Raw genomic sequence first — 16,677 nt, 5'->3', positions numbered from 1 at the left:
TACATCACAAACTGTCCTGCTAAACACGCCAAATTTTTACATTAACATGTGCACACACTGCCACACAGAGACTAAAGGGGCAAGCTCCCCAGGCGCACACAGCAGATCACTGCTGGAGCTCCCAGCACAGGGGGACACAGTGCACACAGAAGCAGAAATGGTGGCCAGGCCCTCAGCTACCTCTCTGCAGCTCCATGACACCACACATCTGGCATTCTTGTCACCACTCTGCCATGTTAGGACTGGCTAGAAAGGGGAAGGCTTTAGTAGGAATGGAAAGATGTTCTGGACTCTTTGAGGTTTAACTAAAATGCAACTATACTTTATTCATGTAAGTGACATTCATGTGAAACCAGAACATCTGTGCCATCAGCCACGGAAGAGAGGCATGTGACACTCTTACTCCAACATGGGCCAGAATACTTATTACATTAAAAACTCAATGACTGGCACCAATCCTGTCTTCTTTGTAATGATCACTCTCATTTACCCAGACAGTTATCTGAAGGAACTTCAGTGTGAGCAGGGGTAAGTCTGGGACAAGAGATTTGCGGGATCAGCGAACTACTACTAGAGCAGAGAGACACAAGCCAGACACTTCACTTTCCACCTCTTTGTTACTGGTTCTTCCTCTTGCTGCTGCTCTGGAGCTTAATTTATCTCTGATTTCTAAAGGCCAGCTCTGTCATTAGTCCACCCCTGTGTATGAAGAGGTTTTAGCTCTGCCCACTGAATCAACCAGTACAGATTGTGTGGACCAGAAAACAGTGCAGGTGGCACTTCACTCCCATCTAACACAGCCGTTAAATGCAATCTAAGAAAACATTTCTCAGAGCTATGCTTTCAGGACAGCCTATTGTTGGCTACTCTGCTCCAATGAGGGCCAAAGGCTCTGGGTTGTTGCCTACCTATGTCTCTCTGTGTTTCCTTTCGGATACTGAAGACAATCTCTTCCCTGCTCCTCTCTGTGATGGCCTGTGAACCTTCTGAAAATCTTCCTCTCTGCAAGGAATGATTTTCCTTTAGGATATTAATTCTGATTTGAACTCAACTAAATGTATACACAAACATCCTCTGTTACAGACTTCATGGAATACTTTTGTTACTTCCAGCCCTGAGGTTCTGAGTAATATGTAATGCTGCTACTTTTCTATTTCCCTCTGTAGCTGTGTGGTGGAGAACACCAACTCAGAAAGCTCTCAAAAAGTATAAATAACTTGACTGAAATTGTAACAAGAGCTCTATTGTACCTTGGTGGGGAAGAGCTATGAAGCAGAGAAGCTTGTTATTGTACTTAAGAAAAATAAGAAACTGAACCATAGAACAAACGTACTTTTTCTCCATGTATTGGGTACCCATGAATTGCTTAGAAAATCGTCAATATTACCCCGGATGAAACAATTGCAGAACAGAATGGATTCAACACATGTAATAGTGTCCTTTGTCCTAACAGTGGACTTTTTTGTCCTTCAGCTAGCACATCCTTTGTCTCTTTTACTGAAAGCAAAGTTATGTTTTCTTCAGGGGAATTTAGGGTAAAAATCTCATGATATTTTAAACTGAGGCAAGCTTCATCAAAGGATAATACTGAACACTTTCTCTGTCCAGGAAGAAAGGATCAAGAGAGAATATTTTCAAAATCCTATTTAACAAGTTTGGCCAGTTTTTGCAAGTTCTTTTACAAGTCTTTTGCCTGGAAAAAAATCGCCTGATTCTTCCTTATTAATGGTTATTCAATGTTTTCAGCCTTGCCAGGGTGGACTGAGGAGTACAAAGGAGAGCGTTGGTACAGTTCTGTATGGGCCAAACCTTGCTGAAAATGGTATGGTAACTATATAGACAGTATGTGTTTATATTTGCTGGCTGCAGTTTTGTGAAGGCATTCGTGTGTCTGTGGCTGTGTAGATGAATTTCTTCTTCTGGATCTAGTTATGCCATTAGCAGATGTTACAGTCTCCAGCTGTCTGCTACCACCCACCAGCTGGGATTTACAGCCTTCACAGCCCTGCCAAAGAAAGGGTATGTGTGAGCACTCCCTAATCTGCTTTGGGCGGAATTAGCCCCGCTAATGCAAATTGCCTTTTTAAACAGCTGAAATTAACCCGGGTGACCTTGTGTGAGGAGGATGCCTGTGTTTCTCACATGGAGCTCTCCATCGCCACAAGTTGGGAGATTGGAAAAGGGCAGGTGGTAGGAGGTGACAACTTAACTGCCTTGGCTGTCTGGAAACTGAACAGCCTGAAAGAAAGAGTGAGATAAAAGCAACGGAGTGAGAAAGAAGATGGAAAAGGAACATGAGATGTGGTGACAGGAAGAGCTGTGACTGGCCTGAGGACAAAGGACGGTGTTCTGGCCAGGGCAAGCTGGAGCGAGGAGCAAGGAAACAGCTCGGTGCTGCTTGAGGCTTCCTGGGCTGGGGAAAAAGGACTTCATGCATCTTTAGCGAACAAACAACACTGCATTAAAACGTTTGCTTGGCTCTCACTTGATTTTTCCTCTTAAGTGAAACAGGACACAAAAGCTCAGTCTAATTGCGTCAATAGAAATGGGCAAGAGGAGTCCCCTCCCTCCATCTCCGGTCTTGGTGAAATCAAGCTAGCCGTGACAATGCTGGCACTGTGCTTTAACCCTGTCTGCACCACTACCATGGAGTAGAGAAATACATATATATATATATACATATCCATTTTATTTTAGTGAATTTATTCCACTGGAAAAATTCCACTTGCACTGGATCAACCTGAAATACTAGGAAGCATTAAAGATACACCCTGCAGCACTCACATGGGTAAAAAGGATATTCTGTGGTTTTGACTGGGGAGCTACAGTGCTGCAAGGGCATCAGGGGTAGCTCTCCTTGGCTGCTGGTTTTGCCCCCAGTCCCAAATGGGACGGTTGCCTGCCTTTTCTTCAACTGCCCCAAGTGACCTTTCCTTGAGCTGAAACTGAGATACAAGAGTGAATTGGGGCAGTCCTTATCTCCTGCTCTGTCTCCAGTAGCAGTAAGTCCAGCAGAAGACCAGGGCAGAGGCATGGGCACTGCAATACTTCGAGTGGCCACAACTGAGACTGCTGGTATGTTCAAGGAAGCAGGGCATGTGAAAGCTCCTTTTGACCAGCACCAGGGAACACAGGAAGGCTTTGTGGAAAAAGCAAGGAGAACGAGAGCTTTATACACTTTCTAAAGATGCTTTATTTCCTCCTACATGGTTTGAAGTTTTCTCTAAAACCTGTCTGTAGTGTAAGTATGAATTAATCACATTTAATAAGAGATCCATATAACAGCATGATGCAATGCTCCCTGTAGGAATCTCTCTCTCTCTCCCTCTCTCTTTTTTTTTTTTTTTTCATTTTTTTTTGTTCATTTTCCTGGAGGGAGAGATGAGCAGAGGAAGAAGAATTAACTCCAAGTCTCTTTGCACACTGTTTCTACGCTATATTTATGCACTGAGTTTCATATCTGAAACTGGGGATACCAGTGGTGGAACGGGCTATAGCTGGGATACACATCCCTTCTGGAAAAAGATGGCATAACAATACATGGAGAAATTTCAAACTGACAGTTTAATCTACAATATTAATTCCTACAAAAGTATCACAGACTTAGAGCTCTGCAGTTCTGTGAGCTGGAAAATGTACAGGTTTCCATTTCAGTAATATTTCCTTCTAAAAATAAGTCCTATTCATGCCAAGCATCTGTTTTAATTTGGTTCCTTTTTTGATGTCAAATTACTCAAGCTGGATGAAAATCACTGCAGAAAGGCTAACATTATTTAAAAAGCCATGGTATAATTTTACATTTAAGATGTCTCCAAGGAGGACTATTCCAAGCCTAATAGTTTCTGAGGGACTATTCGCTGTGCTATTAGTTCTGATTAGCTCCAGAGATCCACTCCCCCCGTCCATGCTTAAATCTTTCAAAAAAAATAATAATTGTGAAATGAATGTTAAAAGAAACAGGACTAATTAGCACTATTTTTTTTTTTTTTTTTTTTGAAATAAGCACTGGCCATCAGGCCAAGCTGTGTGGGTGAGGCATTCAGCTTTCTGCACAGAGAGCATGCCTGTTGCTGACTTAGCACTCCTGAGCCGTCGGCTGCAACTGTAGCACTAATTAATCAGCACCTACGCAGTTGCATACATTTTATAAGCAACACAAACTCTACCAAAATTTGTTTCAATAGCACCTGTGAAATAGTACAGCTCATTTTAGAGAGAAGCCTGCATTTCGGGAGGCAGAATAGCCGATTTGGAAAGGCTCTGCACTATTTTAGCCAGCTCTGCACAGCCCTAGCACACGCCTGTGGATCAGACTGATGAGTTTCCAATCTACAAGATGACTGCAGTGCTACTCCCACCTTCTTTTACAAAAACTTTCAGGGACAAAAACCAGTGTATCTTATTCAGATATTACAAAAGGGGAAAACTATTACATCAGTATGGAAGACAAATACAAGAAACAGTTTAAACAGCCCCAAAAGAGAAACAGAGCCGCAAAGGACCAAATGCTGTCCAAAAAGCTTAGGTATTTGGCAAGCAAGCCAGAGAAGAGAAACATGATATTACTAAGCTTCAGGAAAACTGCTGCCTGATCTTAGGCATAAGAGAAGATCCAGTTAGGACTGAGAAATATCATCATCTCACATTCTTCCAAAGCTCAGCAAAGCCAAGGAGAGAGGCACTGCAATCTTTGTGAGCAAATGGGAAGCAGGCTGCAATAATCCTTATGCCAGAGGGAACACACAGCCACTGCACATCTAAGATTTGCTCTGAAGCAGAGTTTAAGAGGTGGTATGCCCACATTTCTGCGCTTCTGTTTGCCTCCTCTGCTTGTTTGTTAAGACTTAAAGAACACCTTGATCCCAGTTAGACAAATGTCACCAGCCAGCAATGTATCTCACTGCTACAAACAAAGTTGCTGCCTGTAGAAGTGCTCAAGGCTCTCCTGGCTCTCTGCCCTGCCTTTTTCCAAGTCTTTCAAGCAGAGACCAGCACTCTGCACTGGTCCATCCTTTCTGAAGGGGCAGCTGCAGAGTCCTGCCTATTGAAGACATGCCCCTCTGAAGAGCTGATCTGTGGTGACAGTACCTGTCAGAAATCTCAGCATGCTCAGATGAAACCAATGGGTAAGTGAGGATGAATGAAGTTTAGCAGGCATTTGACTAAACCCAAATTTTACAAAATGAACACAGCATAAAATATGCTACATTGCCTCTTGCTATGGTGAGTGAAATTATACACAGCAACATCCAGTATGTAAGCCAGACCCTTTAATAAAGTTACTCAAAATGGGACAGCCAAGGAAGCCTTCAAATACTCTCACATATGTAAGACCCTTAGACAGCTTTCTCCACTGCATGTCTTTGTTATTTCATCCATTTTACTGCAATCATTCTTCTCTCTCCATCGTACCTGGAGGATGCCAGGCCATGCTCTTTGTAAGCACTCTTCCTGTACCCACCATGGTTTCCCAATTGTATTTAAGGACTTTCCATGCTAGTTCCTTTGCAGAGTGTCAGATGACCAGCCCTCTAGAAAACAGCCCTACACAAATCCAAATAATCACATAAATTTGTGCCTAAATCTACTCTGAAACCTGTATATCCTACATGGCACCCTACATCAAGCGGAGTCTGTTGACATTCTACCAGCTTAAGTATCCTTCAGACACTGAAAAGAGTCTTTCACTGAAGTGTCTGAATAATAGGATTTCATGAATCCTGGCTTAGTAAACCAAACTTCATGGGAGAATATGGTAAACATTCTCTCTACTTTATCAGGGTAAGAAAAGGTCTTGTCATTCTGACCCTGTATTTTGTAAGGCTACACCTCCACTAATGACAGATCTGACTTCTGTGCATGCAAGGGGGAAGATGCCTTGGTCATCCTCTTGAAGAGTCTGTTTTACCAACAGGTCTCATGACTTTTTCCTGAAATTCCCCCTTTTTTTTTTTTTTGTAGCTTCAAGACATTCTGTTTTGTCTTTCCACCTTTAGCAGCTGAATTGTTGTCATCCATAATTTATATCACCTTAGAGATATTTATAGATTTTGATCACATCCCTTTGGACTCATCTGTCTTACATCATATAAATTTGTATCTGTCTTGATAGAAATTGCCTTGCAATTATTGCATATTGCCCGCTATTCATTTTTCAGATTTTCTCTAATTTGCTTATCATCTATCTTAAACCAAGAATACCAAAATAGCACCATCTTTACTTTTTTTGTTGTCATTCATGCTTTCTCCATTCAGCACTAATCTCCCAACACAACCATAATATAAGTTATGGGGAAAATGTTGTAGAGCCAACTATATACTACTGTGTAGCTTCCTGCCTTCAAACAAGCATATCTACCCACACCAACCAACTAAAACCAACCAAACTGAGACCATGAACATCAACCAAAGGGCAACATGAAGTTAAAAGAAACTATGAAACAACTCTGGTATTCATACAGCATTTGGTGACTGTCACTCACTGCTATTATCACATAAATAGATGTATATAGCAAGTGTAATTACACATGCCTGCTAAAAACAGCTCTCAGGAGTTACTGACTTCTGTTTATTGACAGCATGTTGACATCACTTCTCCACTGTTATAGCATTTTTATAGCTCATTAAAATGTACCTTCTCCCCACTCTGCACATCCCAAAACACAGTGAGATAAATGTACTTTTACTGAGCAGAATTATATACCAACTCTAGGATTTACCAGGTCTCCCGCATAAACTAACCTGTATCCCAGAGGCAGACACAGACTGCAAAATTTAGCTTTGCTCACAGCTGGGGAACATTTGGAGCCAAATAGTTGGTTAGTATATTACAGAGATAGGAAAAAAGTCATGAAATTCACACTTGTTTCAAGATCCAAATTCCACTGTAGTATTGGCTTCTGCAAAACTGATCTTGTAATTTGGGACTATCTCTACCGTATACTTTTCCTCCACAGTGGAGAGAGAAGTGCGTACCCTGACCTTTTATCCAGTCATTTGCCCTGTCTCTAACAGCATGTGAGGAGTAAAGATCTGTAAGATTTAACCATGTAGGTAGTCTTTTGACCTGGAAAAGAAAGTACTTGGCAACAAATTGTTGAAGCTGGCCCCTATCCACCTCTGCATTGTTTGGGGCAGACAACATATTGGGGGTAAAATAGTCCATAGCAGCAGCCGTTTTTACTTTGGCTATTATTTTCCAGTATTGTCTCCTTGCGGGGGGAAAAGTCAATCTAAATCCATCTTGAAAGCCTCACTAGAAATAGGGATCCAAGCTTGAAACCAGTGCAATGATTTTAAGTAAAGAAAAAAAAATATTTTGGAATGCACTAATTGCATCAAATCTCTGGCAGATTTTGAAAAATCTGATTCACCAAAAACTAGCATTTCCCTTGTTTTCCAAAAGAGAGCTCTTAATCTGTTTAGGCTTCCATTGCAGACTTTTTTTTTTTCCATCCACAGAAATCCCTCCATCTGCTCTAGCACCAGTCTCTTAATTAATTGACTTATTTTCTTTAGATACTGATGTGACCGAAATAGGTTGATCTGTTTTTCCTTCACTTCTGATCTGACTGTTACAGTTACACCCATCTGATGCTTGCAAATATGATCAGCTCTGCCAGTTCCCTTTGTTACTAAAAATCGTTATGCCTGCTTTAGTCAGGATGATCAAAATTCTAGCAAAAGAATCTGAAACACATTAGCAGTCCACCAGAGGAGAAATGCTCTTCCCCCCTCCAGTGTTCTTTTTTATACCAGAGGCTTATAAAACATTCAGAAGAATTAACAGTATACTTGTATTTCATAACTTTATACTTTCTTTCACTTGGGAATGGGATGAAAAAAAAGCCTAGCAGTAAAATTTTAAGAGTGCCTCAGGGTATGTACATGCAGTAGAATATAACGGAAAGATTTCCTAAACCCCAATCTACCTGCACTGACCCAGACAGGTTCCTACTACTTTTAGGGTAGACTCAGTTTGCAGGAAATATAGATGCCTGTAAGCTTTTCTGTTGTATGGTCTTGCTATGCTCACAGTAGTTTAGATGTGTTAAGTCTCAGTTCTTAAATATTGCATTTAGAAGCCTGAGGGCAGTTCTAAAACAGGCATAGATTTTATTATTAGCATTTCGTTCTTACAAATGACATAAAAGACAAGGGGAGAGGCTGGAAGAAAAAATATGTTCTGAAAGTTGAGATTGGATTTACAAAGGTAGCTGGGTGCCCAAAGGTGCAGAGAGGTGTCGGTGGGGATTTCCAAAAGCCTCTCAGTGAGTGATGTGCCATATCTCACTGAACACTGAAAAGAATTAAATTACAGTTCCGTTCAAGTATTTTTATCATTCCAGCAAAGAAGCTCTTTGTACCGCTAGACATCTAATTAGTTCTATAAGATGGCCTCCAATTAGTTGCAGATGGCCAGCAAAAGCAAAAGGGATGAAATATTTCTGACAAATACATGCTCCTTCTGGATTAGGAGAGGTTTTGCTTTTCTGTGTGGATTTTCTGGCAGCAGCTCTGACTCAAGTTACTCTGCCTCAGTACTCTGCTGTCTCAGTGTGGCACTACGCAGCGATAGTAAATAAGGCCTGGTGAGTGGCATTCTCCATGGAGGGATTATTTAGCTGGTGACATTACGCTCTTCTTCCTGCAGTGATGCCACCACATCATTTCCTAAACTTCTTCATCATTGCCAGCATCCCCTGGGGAGAAGGGATGATGCTCTCTGACGTGTCGGCAGTCATTGCTAACAAGGGAGCTTTTAATGAGCTGGTACCAGACAAATGGGGAAGCTGCCTATCATACAAACTATCGCTGTGGATATTTTTTCCTATGACTGTCATATATTAGGGAGCATGGAGAAAAATATACTTACTGAAAGATATCAAAAGAGCCTAATTACAGTGATTTCTATAGAGAAAGTTAAAGGATGCGTGTCAAAAGGGACTGATATGCAATTATGATAATGCCAGTTGCAACTCCTGTGCTATCTAATTACTTGAAATGGGTGGCATTGTGCAGTCATTATGAAAGTGAGCTACTTTGATAACAACATGATATAATCTTGATATCAAATAGAGATAAAAAGGAAGGGATAATAAAATTAGTATATTTGTATGAATAATAATCAAACAGGCAGCAGTCAATGTGCAAACAGAAAACCACCGTCTCCAAGCCCAAATCTGTACTACACTTTTGACTCGCTCTGCATCAGAAAATGAGTTGCTGTGTGTGTTGGTAGTCAAACTGGTAGTCAAAATCAAAAACTACTGGCATGACAAGGAAAAAAGTAGTGAGAAGTGGAGGGAGAAAAGAATGAAAAGAGAAAAGATTAATAGTAAAGGAAAAGAGCATAAACCAAAGGGCTAATCTCTCCTGCGCCCAGCTTGTATTTCTTCATGTGTTGAGTTAGCTCTAGATTCTCTAAGGTACTCCAAACTCACAGCCACTGAGTAGGTGCTGGATCCTTTTGGATTCAGGCACTCAGACATCTCTGAGGATAGACGTCTTTGTATTTTGGTTTTGTGCTGTATTTGTATTACAATGTTATAGCTGTCAGCAGTATTTGATATACATAAAATAGTAAAATTATTAGTTTAATTTAACTCACATTTTGTTCACCACAGATGTCATTTAATCACACAGAATCCATACCTACTATAGCTTAAAGCCATCTGTTCACAAATAAACTGGTCACTGGAAAACTAATTTTTCCATTCATCAAAAATCCTAGCATGTTCATGCACAAGCCCACAGACCTGCTGGTAGGTCTCTTCTCCTAATTATGGCATAGCCTAGAAAAATAATCTGTTATTTGAACAATGACATCAACAAATTGTCAATTATCAACAGTTCCCAGACTTTTGTGGCTACCACTTGGAGATACCAAAATGTTCAAGGGTTTTATTGGACAATGCACTATCTTCAGTTTTGTCATGGAAAATAAGACTGAATAAAAAGTTTAAAATTTTTGTGTTGACTACCTGCAGCTCACTTATCTCATGGACAGCAATTTGGATCACTTTAAACTCTCATCTTCTTATTTAAAAGCACAGACAAAATCTCATTTAAAAACTAAGTTTGCATATTTTACTACAATTTTTAAAATACAAAAAATAGAAAGGCAGTTGACTAGAATACTTAATTTACTGCAGCACTACTAAATATATTTATCTATGTACTGATTTCAAGGAACTACTTTTTGTCTTATGCTCATTTAAGCATTCTGTTCCCATGATATCATGCAGAATGAAAGGATCTGACTTAATTGTCTGTCTTTCCAAATTCATTATTCTAATTCCTCATTTAATCCGATCTTGCCTCTTTTTGGTACAAGAACAAAATCACTAAATATGTTTCTAGCATATGAGTGTTTTAATTAGTACTCCTTTCTCTCAAAGAAAAATCCGTGTTTGGAACTTTTCCTCTGAGATGTACCCTCATGATTACTTGCTACATACACTAGACTTTTCTACCCTCTGTAAAAGCTGCACACTATTAACCAACAGCATTTAATGGAGGTTGTAATTTAGCCCAATGGCTGTGACCTTCCAAAGCAGTTCTGCTGGAGAGACTTTCTTTCCTATCAGAACTGATTCCCTCCTACATATATCCTTGCAGCTTCCTGGCTGCTGGCTGCTGTGACATATAGTGTTGCTTGACCAGCTTTGAAGTTCACTGAATTGTCTTTAATATCCAACTAATTTCCACTGAATTTACATTTTGAATCTCCACTGAAGCTTGTCTTTTGCTCCTTTGTGTAGCATGCTGGTTCTGAATGTCAAGAAGACAAAAGGAAATTTAATTATTTGAAGGTGACTATGTTTTTCACTGGCATATCTCCCTTATTACAATAAGAACTGCAAGAACTAAACTTAAGAAGAACAAAATTCTATTTTACAGTCAAGTAGGAATCACTTTTGCAATCATTTTATATGTTATTTTATTTATTTATGATGATTCAATGTAGGATCTGTTAAAAATCATATCTAGAAGGCAAAGAGCATGGCTGGAATGATTAGCAGGGTTTCCATGCAAGACTGTAAAGGTTTTTTCCTTTTTACTTGATGAGATTTATGTGTGAGAAATAACATAAGACTTACCACTAACCCCCTCATCTTTTGAAAGAAAAAAAGAACCAAGCTACACTGACAAGAAATAAACCAACTAAATATCTACTGACCACACTGCTGCCCAGGCAGACAGAGCAATGTCAAACCACATTTCTGGCACCTGCTGGAAGGATTTCTTACCTTCACCGCAAACTCTGTTTCTGTTGCTTTATGAACACATCTCTTGCACACTGAATAGGAGCCAATTCCTATGTCCTCCTTGATCTCATATCCATCTGTAAAGTGAATATTGTTCCCATGTAATTGCTATAGAGAAAGACAAAATAAGGAAATCAGGACATGGGTATGTAAACACAAGGACTAGCCTAGTCTTAAGGAAGTGCTTGATCTCACCTTCTCCAGAGAATTCTCCTGTCTTAGTTGGTTTTCTAAGTCCAGATTAAAAAATAAAAAAATAATAATAAAAAAAAAATTCCGAAGCACTTTACCTAAGCAAGTGTATCCCAGCCCATTTTATCTCTTTTCAGTCTGTAAGATGGAGTTGCACATTTAGAAGTAATGGCAAAAAAAAAACAAACAGTGATTTTCTAAACTATTTATGGAATGCAGACAACCACTTCCTATTAGAAATTCACAGGGAACTGTGGGCCCAAATCTCTTGGCAAACCCACAATTCTTGACAATATAAACTTGTTTCTAATTAAAAAATACTTAGAAAACTAGAAAACTGAAGGGCCAGACAACAGAAACAGCTAAGAGCTTCACAGGTTTCAAAACAGACACCCTACATATCGGGTGTATCTCCAGTCCAATGGAGGTCTTGTTAAGAATATGTATTACTATGATTTCAGTGTGAGAGAAAAATTATCATGTTAAGCCAGCATAACTTAAGAAAATATTTTTCTAGGGAAAATAATATGAAAATACTTTAAAACACCTTATTTTATTATTATATAAAATGAATTATGGCACCACTAGTTCATATGCCCTTTGGAATACATTTGGGCAGGTGGATTGGGTTAGGTGGTGATGGCTTCCCAAAGCCCAAATCTGAGGCCTTGCTGCAAACTCCATTCCAGGACTCAAGAATGATGAGCAGCTCTACAAATCCGCTAGGATCTTCTTTCTCAAAATGTATCCTGCTTAGTAAAGTCTCATAAAACCTTCTAAGGCATGTTAGACATGTAACCTTGTAAGATATGCACATGTTAAATTCATTACAATTTCACACAAAAAATAATAATTCTGGGACATAATTGCTTGGCTAACAATTCACTTAGTGGTGCATTAAAGAACCTTTAAGAATAAACTATAAATTCTTAAAATAAGGATGAAAACTGATGCCATAGACAAGGACTCTCCCCTTGAGGCAGAGTACCTCTCACTGGGGTAAGGGAGGAACTCTTTCCTTATGGGAAAAATTGCTGCCTTTTTGAGTAGTGCAGTTCCTCTCCTGCTTCACTGTTCCTCTGATCTGTTGAGCCACTTGTAGCAATTTATTTCTGGTTTACACTAATGGGAAATTACAAAAAGTAGAGAGCGTGTCATAGGGGAATGACAACAAGACACAGAGTGTCTGGCGATTGTTTTTCCCCCATCAAGACACTCTGGGTTATGTGAGTACAATCAGGCTCTTGTGCAATCGCAAGAGCAGAGTGGCCTTTTACACCCAGAAGCTTGGGCTCCATGTGTGTGGGAGCCTACAGGAGTCATTCACTAATCCCCTCTGCCAGCACAGACTGTATCACACAGTTCAAGACAGAACTATTGAGAATGATATTGTTCACTGAAAAAACAGCACTGCATGCACAACTGGAATAGTGTGTCAGGTATTCAGAAGTGCATTTCATTTGAGCTGTGATAAGGTGTGATCCCTATTTCATTTATAGGACAGTGAAGAACGTGAATATAAAGATAAAAGCCTTTGGAAAAAAATATCTCATTTTCCATCCCCTACATGCTGTGTGGAAACAGGTGAGGGTTGGGTAGCTATGAAATCCTGAGGCAGTTTAAGTACAAATTACACATATGTATCTGCCCATCAAATGCAAAGCTTAACATCAGCATCTGTACCTGCACAATTGGATGAACAGTGATTTTGTGCACATCTTGCTGTGCAGGCTCCTGCACCAAGTTAGACGCAACAAAGCTGAACCCTCTGAAAAGATGATGAGCATTGGCACTTGGAGGAACACCTGGGGAATCTGTAGAAGGAATAAAATGACTTTATGAGCTGCACAAAGGATTAGAAAGTAATGGCACAGCACCTGCAGTAGACAAAGTCACCCCTGCCAGTCAGCAGCAGACTGCTGAACTGGTACACACGCATGTATCCAATTATCCTCCATAATAAAAACTATGATGTGCCTTCTCTGTCCCTTTTCTCTGGATCTGAACAATGCAAGGATGTTAACTGTAAGGATCTTGGATCCAGTTTTTTTTTTTTTTTTTTTTTTTTCCATGGTGGCTGTCCTTCCCAATAGGAAGCACTGCCTGTGTCAGGACTATGCACAGAGAGGGAAGGCACAGGACAGCGAGGTGAGAGGAAAGACGGATGACTCTAGGCAGTGCACCCCTTTGGCTTTGCAGAAGCTCTTCAGGGAGCGGAAAAAAACTGTGGGATGCTTTATCTGTCCTTTGTGGCACACTTTGACTACAGAAATTACAAAAGCTAGAGTAATGTGGTGTATTGTGTGGGAAAAGAGAATGCAAAAGAGAAAAGACGTGAAGCAGGTGTAAAAGCACGATGCTCCAGCAGTGGTGGTTTGCAGTCTCATGAGGGTCCTTCTGGAGCAGCTTTAGGAGCTGCAACCTACTTTAGGGAAGAAGCTGGCTGGCTTGTCCTCAGGTGGACAAACTATCTGGGGGTGTTTTAACTAACCTCCCCCCTCAGCAGAGGAATTTCTGAAGTTCAAAGAGCCCTGAATTGTTCTGCCTCTGGAATGAAACAACCAGAGAACAGCCCCTCTTATCAATGCCACCACTCACTGAGAGAAATATCCCACCAAAGTAAGACGAGAAGAGGTGTGCTTCACTTAAAATTCTGAAATGTTTTGAAGAAATCTTTCTCCCCAGTGTATGTTCTGTCCTGGGCATTTCCTTAAGCAGTAAGAGCAGCACTACAAACTATTTCTGGGTAGCTGGGTGTTTTGAAAAATATGCTGTGCAAATTTGCTCATCTTCTAGTTGTTCTTTTCACCACTCTCCTTTGTATTTCCTCCAATGCAACATGTGATTTACCATGATGAGGTTTAGTCCTTCTGAAGCCATAATATGGTAAAAATAAATTAGCTGCCCAGAAATGAACAAAACTGAACTGCAGCTAATTCTACATCTCATTACAAAAGCTCCTCAGAAATAAGCACAGCAACTCTGACCTCACTCCAAAGCATGTGAAAAAACTATGTGGTTTTTGGTAAAACGATGCCGGCTATTTGTTTATCTCAGTGTGTTGATGCGTACTGCCCTTGCAAATACACGGATGAATCACACCAGAACTCTTGCATCACTGGGTACTTCTCACAATGTCAAATATACTACAGCAATTTTCCAGGAGAGATTAATTAAGGGGAAAAAAATATTTGCTTTGAAAAGGGAATGTTCAGATCTGAACATTTTTAGAAAAGCTGTGATCCAGCTCCAAAGCACAAATGCTAGGTCATCTTTATTTAAAATAACTGTTCCTTCATAATTCCCTGCTAATCTCTTTATCAAACACTGTAAAAGAGCTACAGATTATTTGGTGTTCAATATAAGATATTAATCACCACTGACTGTTATGCCCATCATATGAACTAAATGTTAAAACACTAGTGTTAAATAAAAAACTGTTTTAAAATCATGTTAACTAACTGCGATAGTTATGAACTATAAACTTCACAGTCTTAATAAATCCAGAATCACTTAATATATCTGAATTAGAGCCATGTGCAAACACCAATCTCATATAATGGTTACCTTCCTAACTGTGAAAGCCATAATGCTTTGTCCCACTTGAGCATCTCACATTACAGGATTTATAAAGGGTTCATAAATCTGAAGTAATTTACTTCAACATGCTTCACTAGGGTTAGTAAACATTATTTTCTTATTTGCAGAAGAGGAGATTTAGATACCTGAGGTGCAATCTTACATACTTTTCCTCATCAGTAAAGCCAGCCTAATATGTCTTGCTTGTTATGGAACTGCCCAGTTACTTAAAATAGCATGGCCATTTGTGGACTGAACTCTAAGTTGGATCATCACAATGTCTTGGTTAGATCCTTGTTCAAATCACCACTTATAACCTGGATCACTTCAGTTTCCTGCTCCCTGTTAGGCTGAGGGGTAGATAGCTGAGTCAACATAAGTGAAATGTTGGTCCACAGTGGGGGACTTCAGAAACCAGAGGCCGGAAAAAACACCTCCAACTCAGATAAATCCCTGAGAAAAGTTAATGTGAAACCATACCCATATTGATGAACTGTCAATATCAGAAACTGCATCTTTGGCATCCTCAGAGGAGAGTTTAGGAATCTGCAGAAAGCTGTTTCAACCTCCAGGCCAAAGAAAGCTTCCTGTGATAGAGCAAACTACAAGACTGGCAAGGTACTGGGTCCAGAACTTTGACATAAACCTGACTCCAGGCAGTAGAGTTCATTCATAAAGACAGACTTTGTGTGTTTGTTCCTCTCTTTGGTAATATACATGTGCTGCCAATCTGCAAGGGCTTGTCTATGGCTCTGGAAGTGTACAGGAACTCACAATTACTCCCATTTGGAAATTATAGGGTTTGGTTCTCAAGGCACTTTCCATAACAGCATGAAGCAGAAGCCATGGCAGTCCATCCCCCTACTCTAGCCCCTACCCCAAGACAAACCTCAGTCAGTGTCTTGCACAAGATACCAAACTGAATGAGGCAATAGCAACACATACAGTGTAAAATATAATCCTGGACATCAGCACATGCATGAAGTATAAGGGTTTTCATGGCAGCACAACGGATGATGTGTGAATTTCCAAAATAATCCAAACTCTTAGCTTTTCTCTGAGACTTTCCAGGGAAGTGGCCTACACTTTTCTCGAGATCAGACTAACTTGCGTTTTTCATTATTTTAGAGAAATGGGCATATGGGTCCTCTGAAATCTGAACTAAAGCTAAAATCAGAAATATGAAAGTGTGAAATATATTTGCCTTGTTTCCAAATAACCTCTTTTTTTTTTTTATAGCTTGTGTAAGACTGCACATCCTCACCAAACAAACAAACAAAAAACACAACCCCAAACCAAAACACCCTAGGAAACAAGACTAGAATCCATGTCTAGCAAGAGGCAATGTTATAACTGGGATTACCCTTCTGAGGTTACTGAAATTCTTTCGATATTTTGTGCAACAACCAAGATATACTGCACAAAATGTGATATACTTGTTAGGAAAGAGAAATTATAAGAGCGACATCTTCACTGCAAAAATTTTCTAAGTATTGTAGACCAAATTCCCCTTCAGCATAGCTCCACTGATCTATGAACTTGATGATTCTCTGTTACTATTAACTACGTATTAACTTCCAACAGTCCACAGTCTATGTCATTTAATAATTAAACACCTGTGGAATATGTATTTAAA

At 39.9% G+C, this 16,677-nt stretch overlaps 1 protein-coding gene across 3 annotated transcripts in view; it reads right to left on the bottom strand.

The window, feature by feature from the left end:
- The window catches only part of RPS6KA2 (ribosomal protein S6 kinase A2), a 297,347-nt gene that overhangs the window by 14,442 nt on the left and 266,228 nt on the right, over positions 1-16,677 (bottom strand). For all 3 annotated transcript variants that reach the window (XM_035320888.1, XM_035320886.1, XM_035320887.1), the window contains 2 exons: positions 13,146-13,276; positions 11,253-11,378 (listed from right to left, as the gene is read on the bottom strand). In XM_035320888.1, the coding sequence (XP_035176779.1) occupies positions 11,253-11,378; positions 13,146-13,276 (257 nt within the window). The remainder of the gene's footprint in view (positions 1-11,252; positions 11,379-13,145; positions 13,277-16,677) is intronic.

This window comes from Oxyura jamaicensis, chromosome 3 (genome assembly GCF_011077185.1).
Source record: "Oxyura jamaicensis isolate SHBP4307 breed ruddy duck chromosome 3, BPBGC_Ojam_1.0, whole genome shotgun sequence".
NCBI lineage: Eukaryota > Metazoa > Chordata > Aves > Anseriformes > Anatidae > Oxyura > Oxyura jamaicensis.
This window is presented reverse-complemented; position numbering and strand designations above follow the sequence as displayed.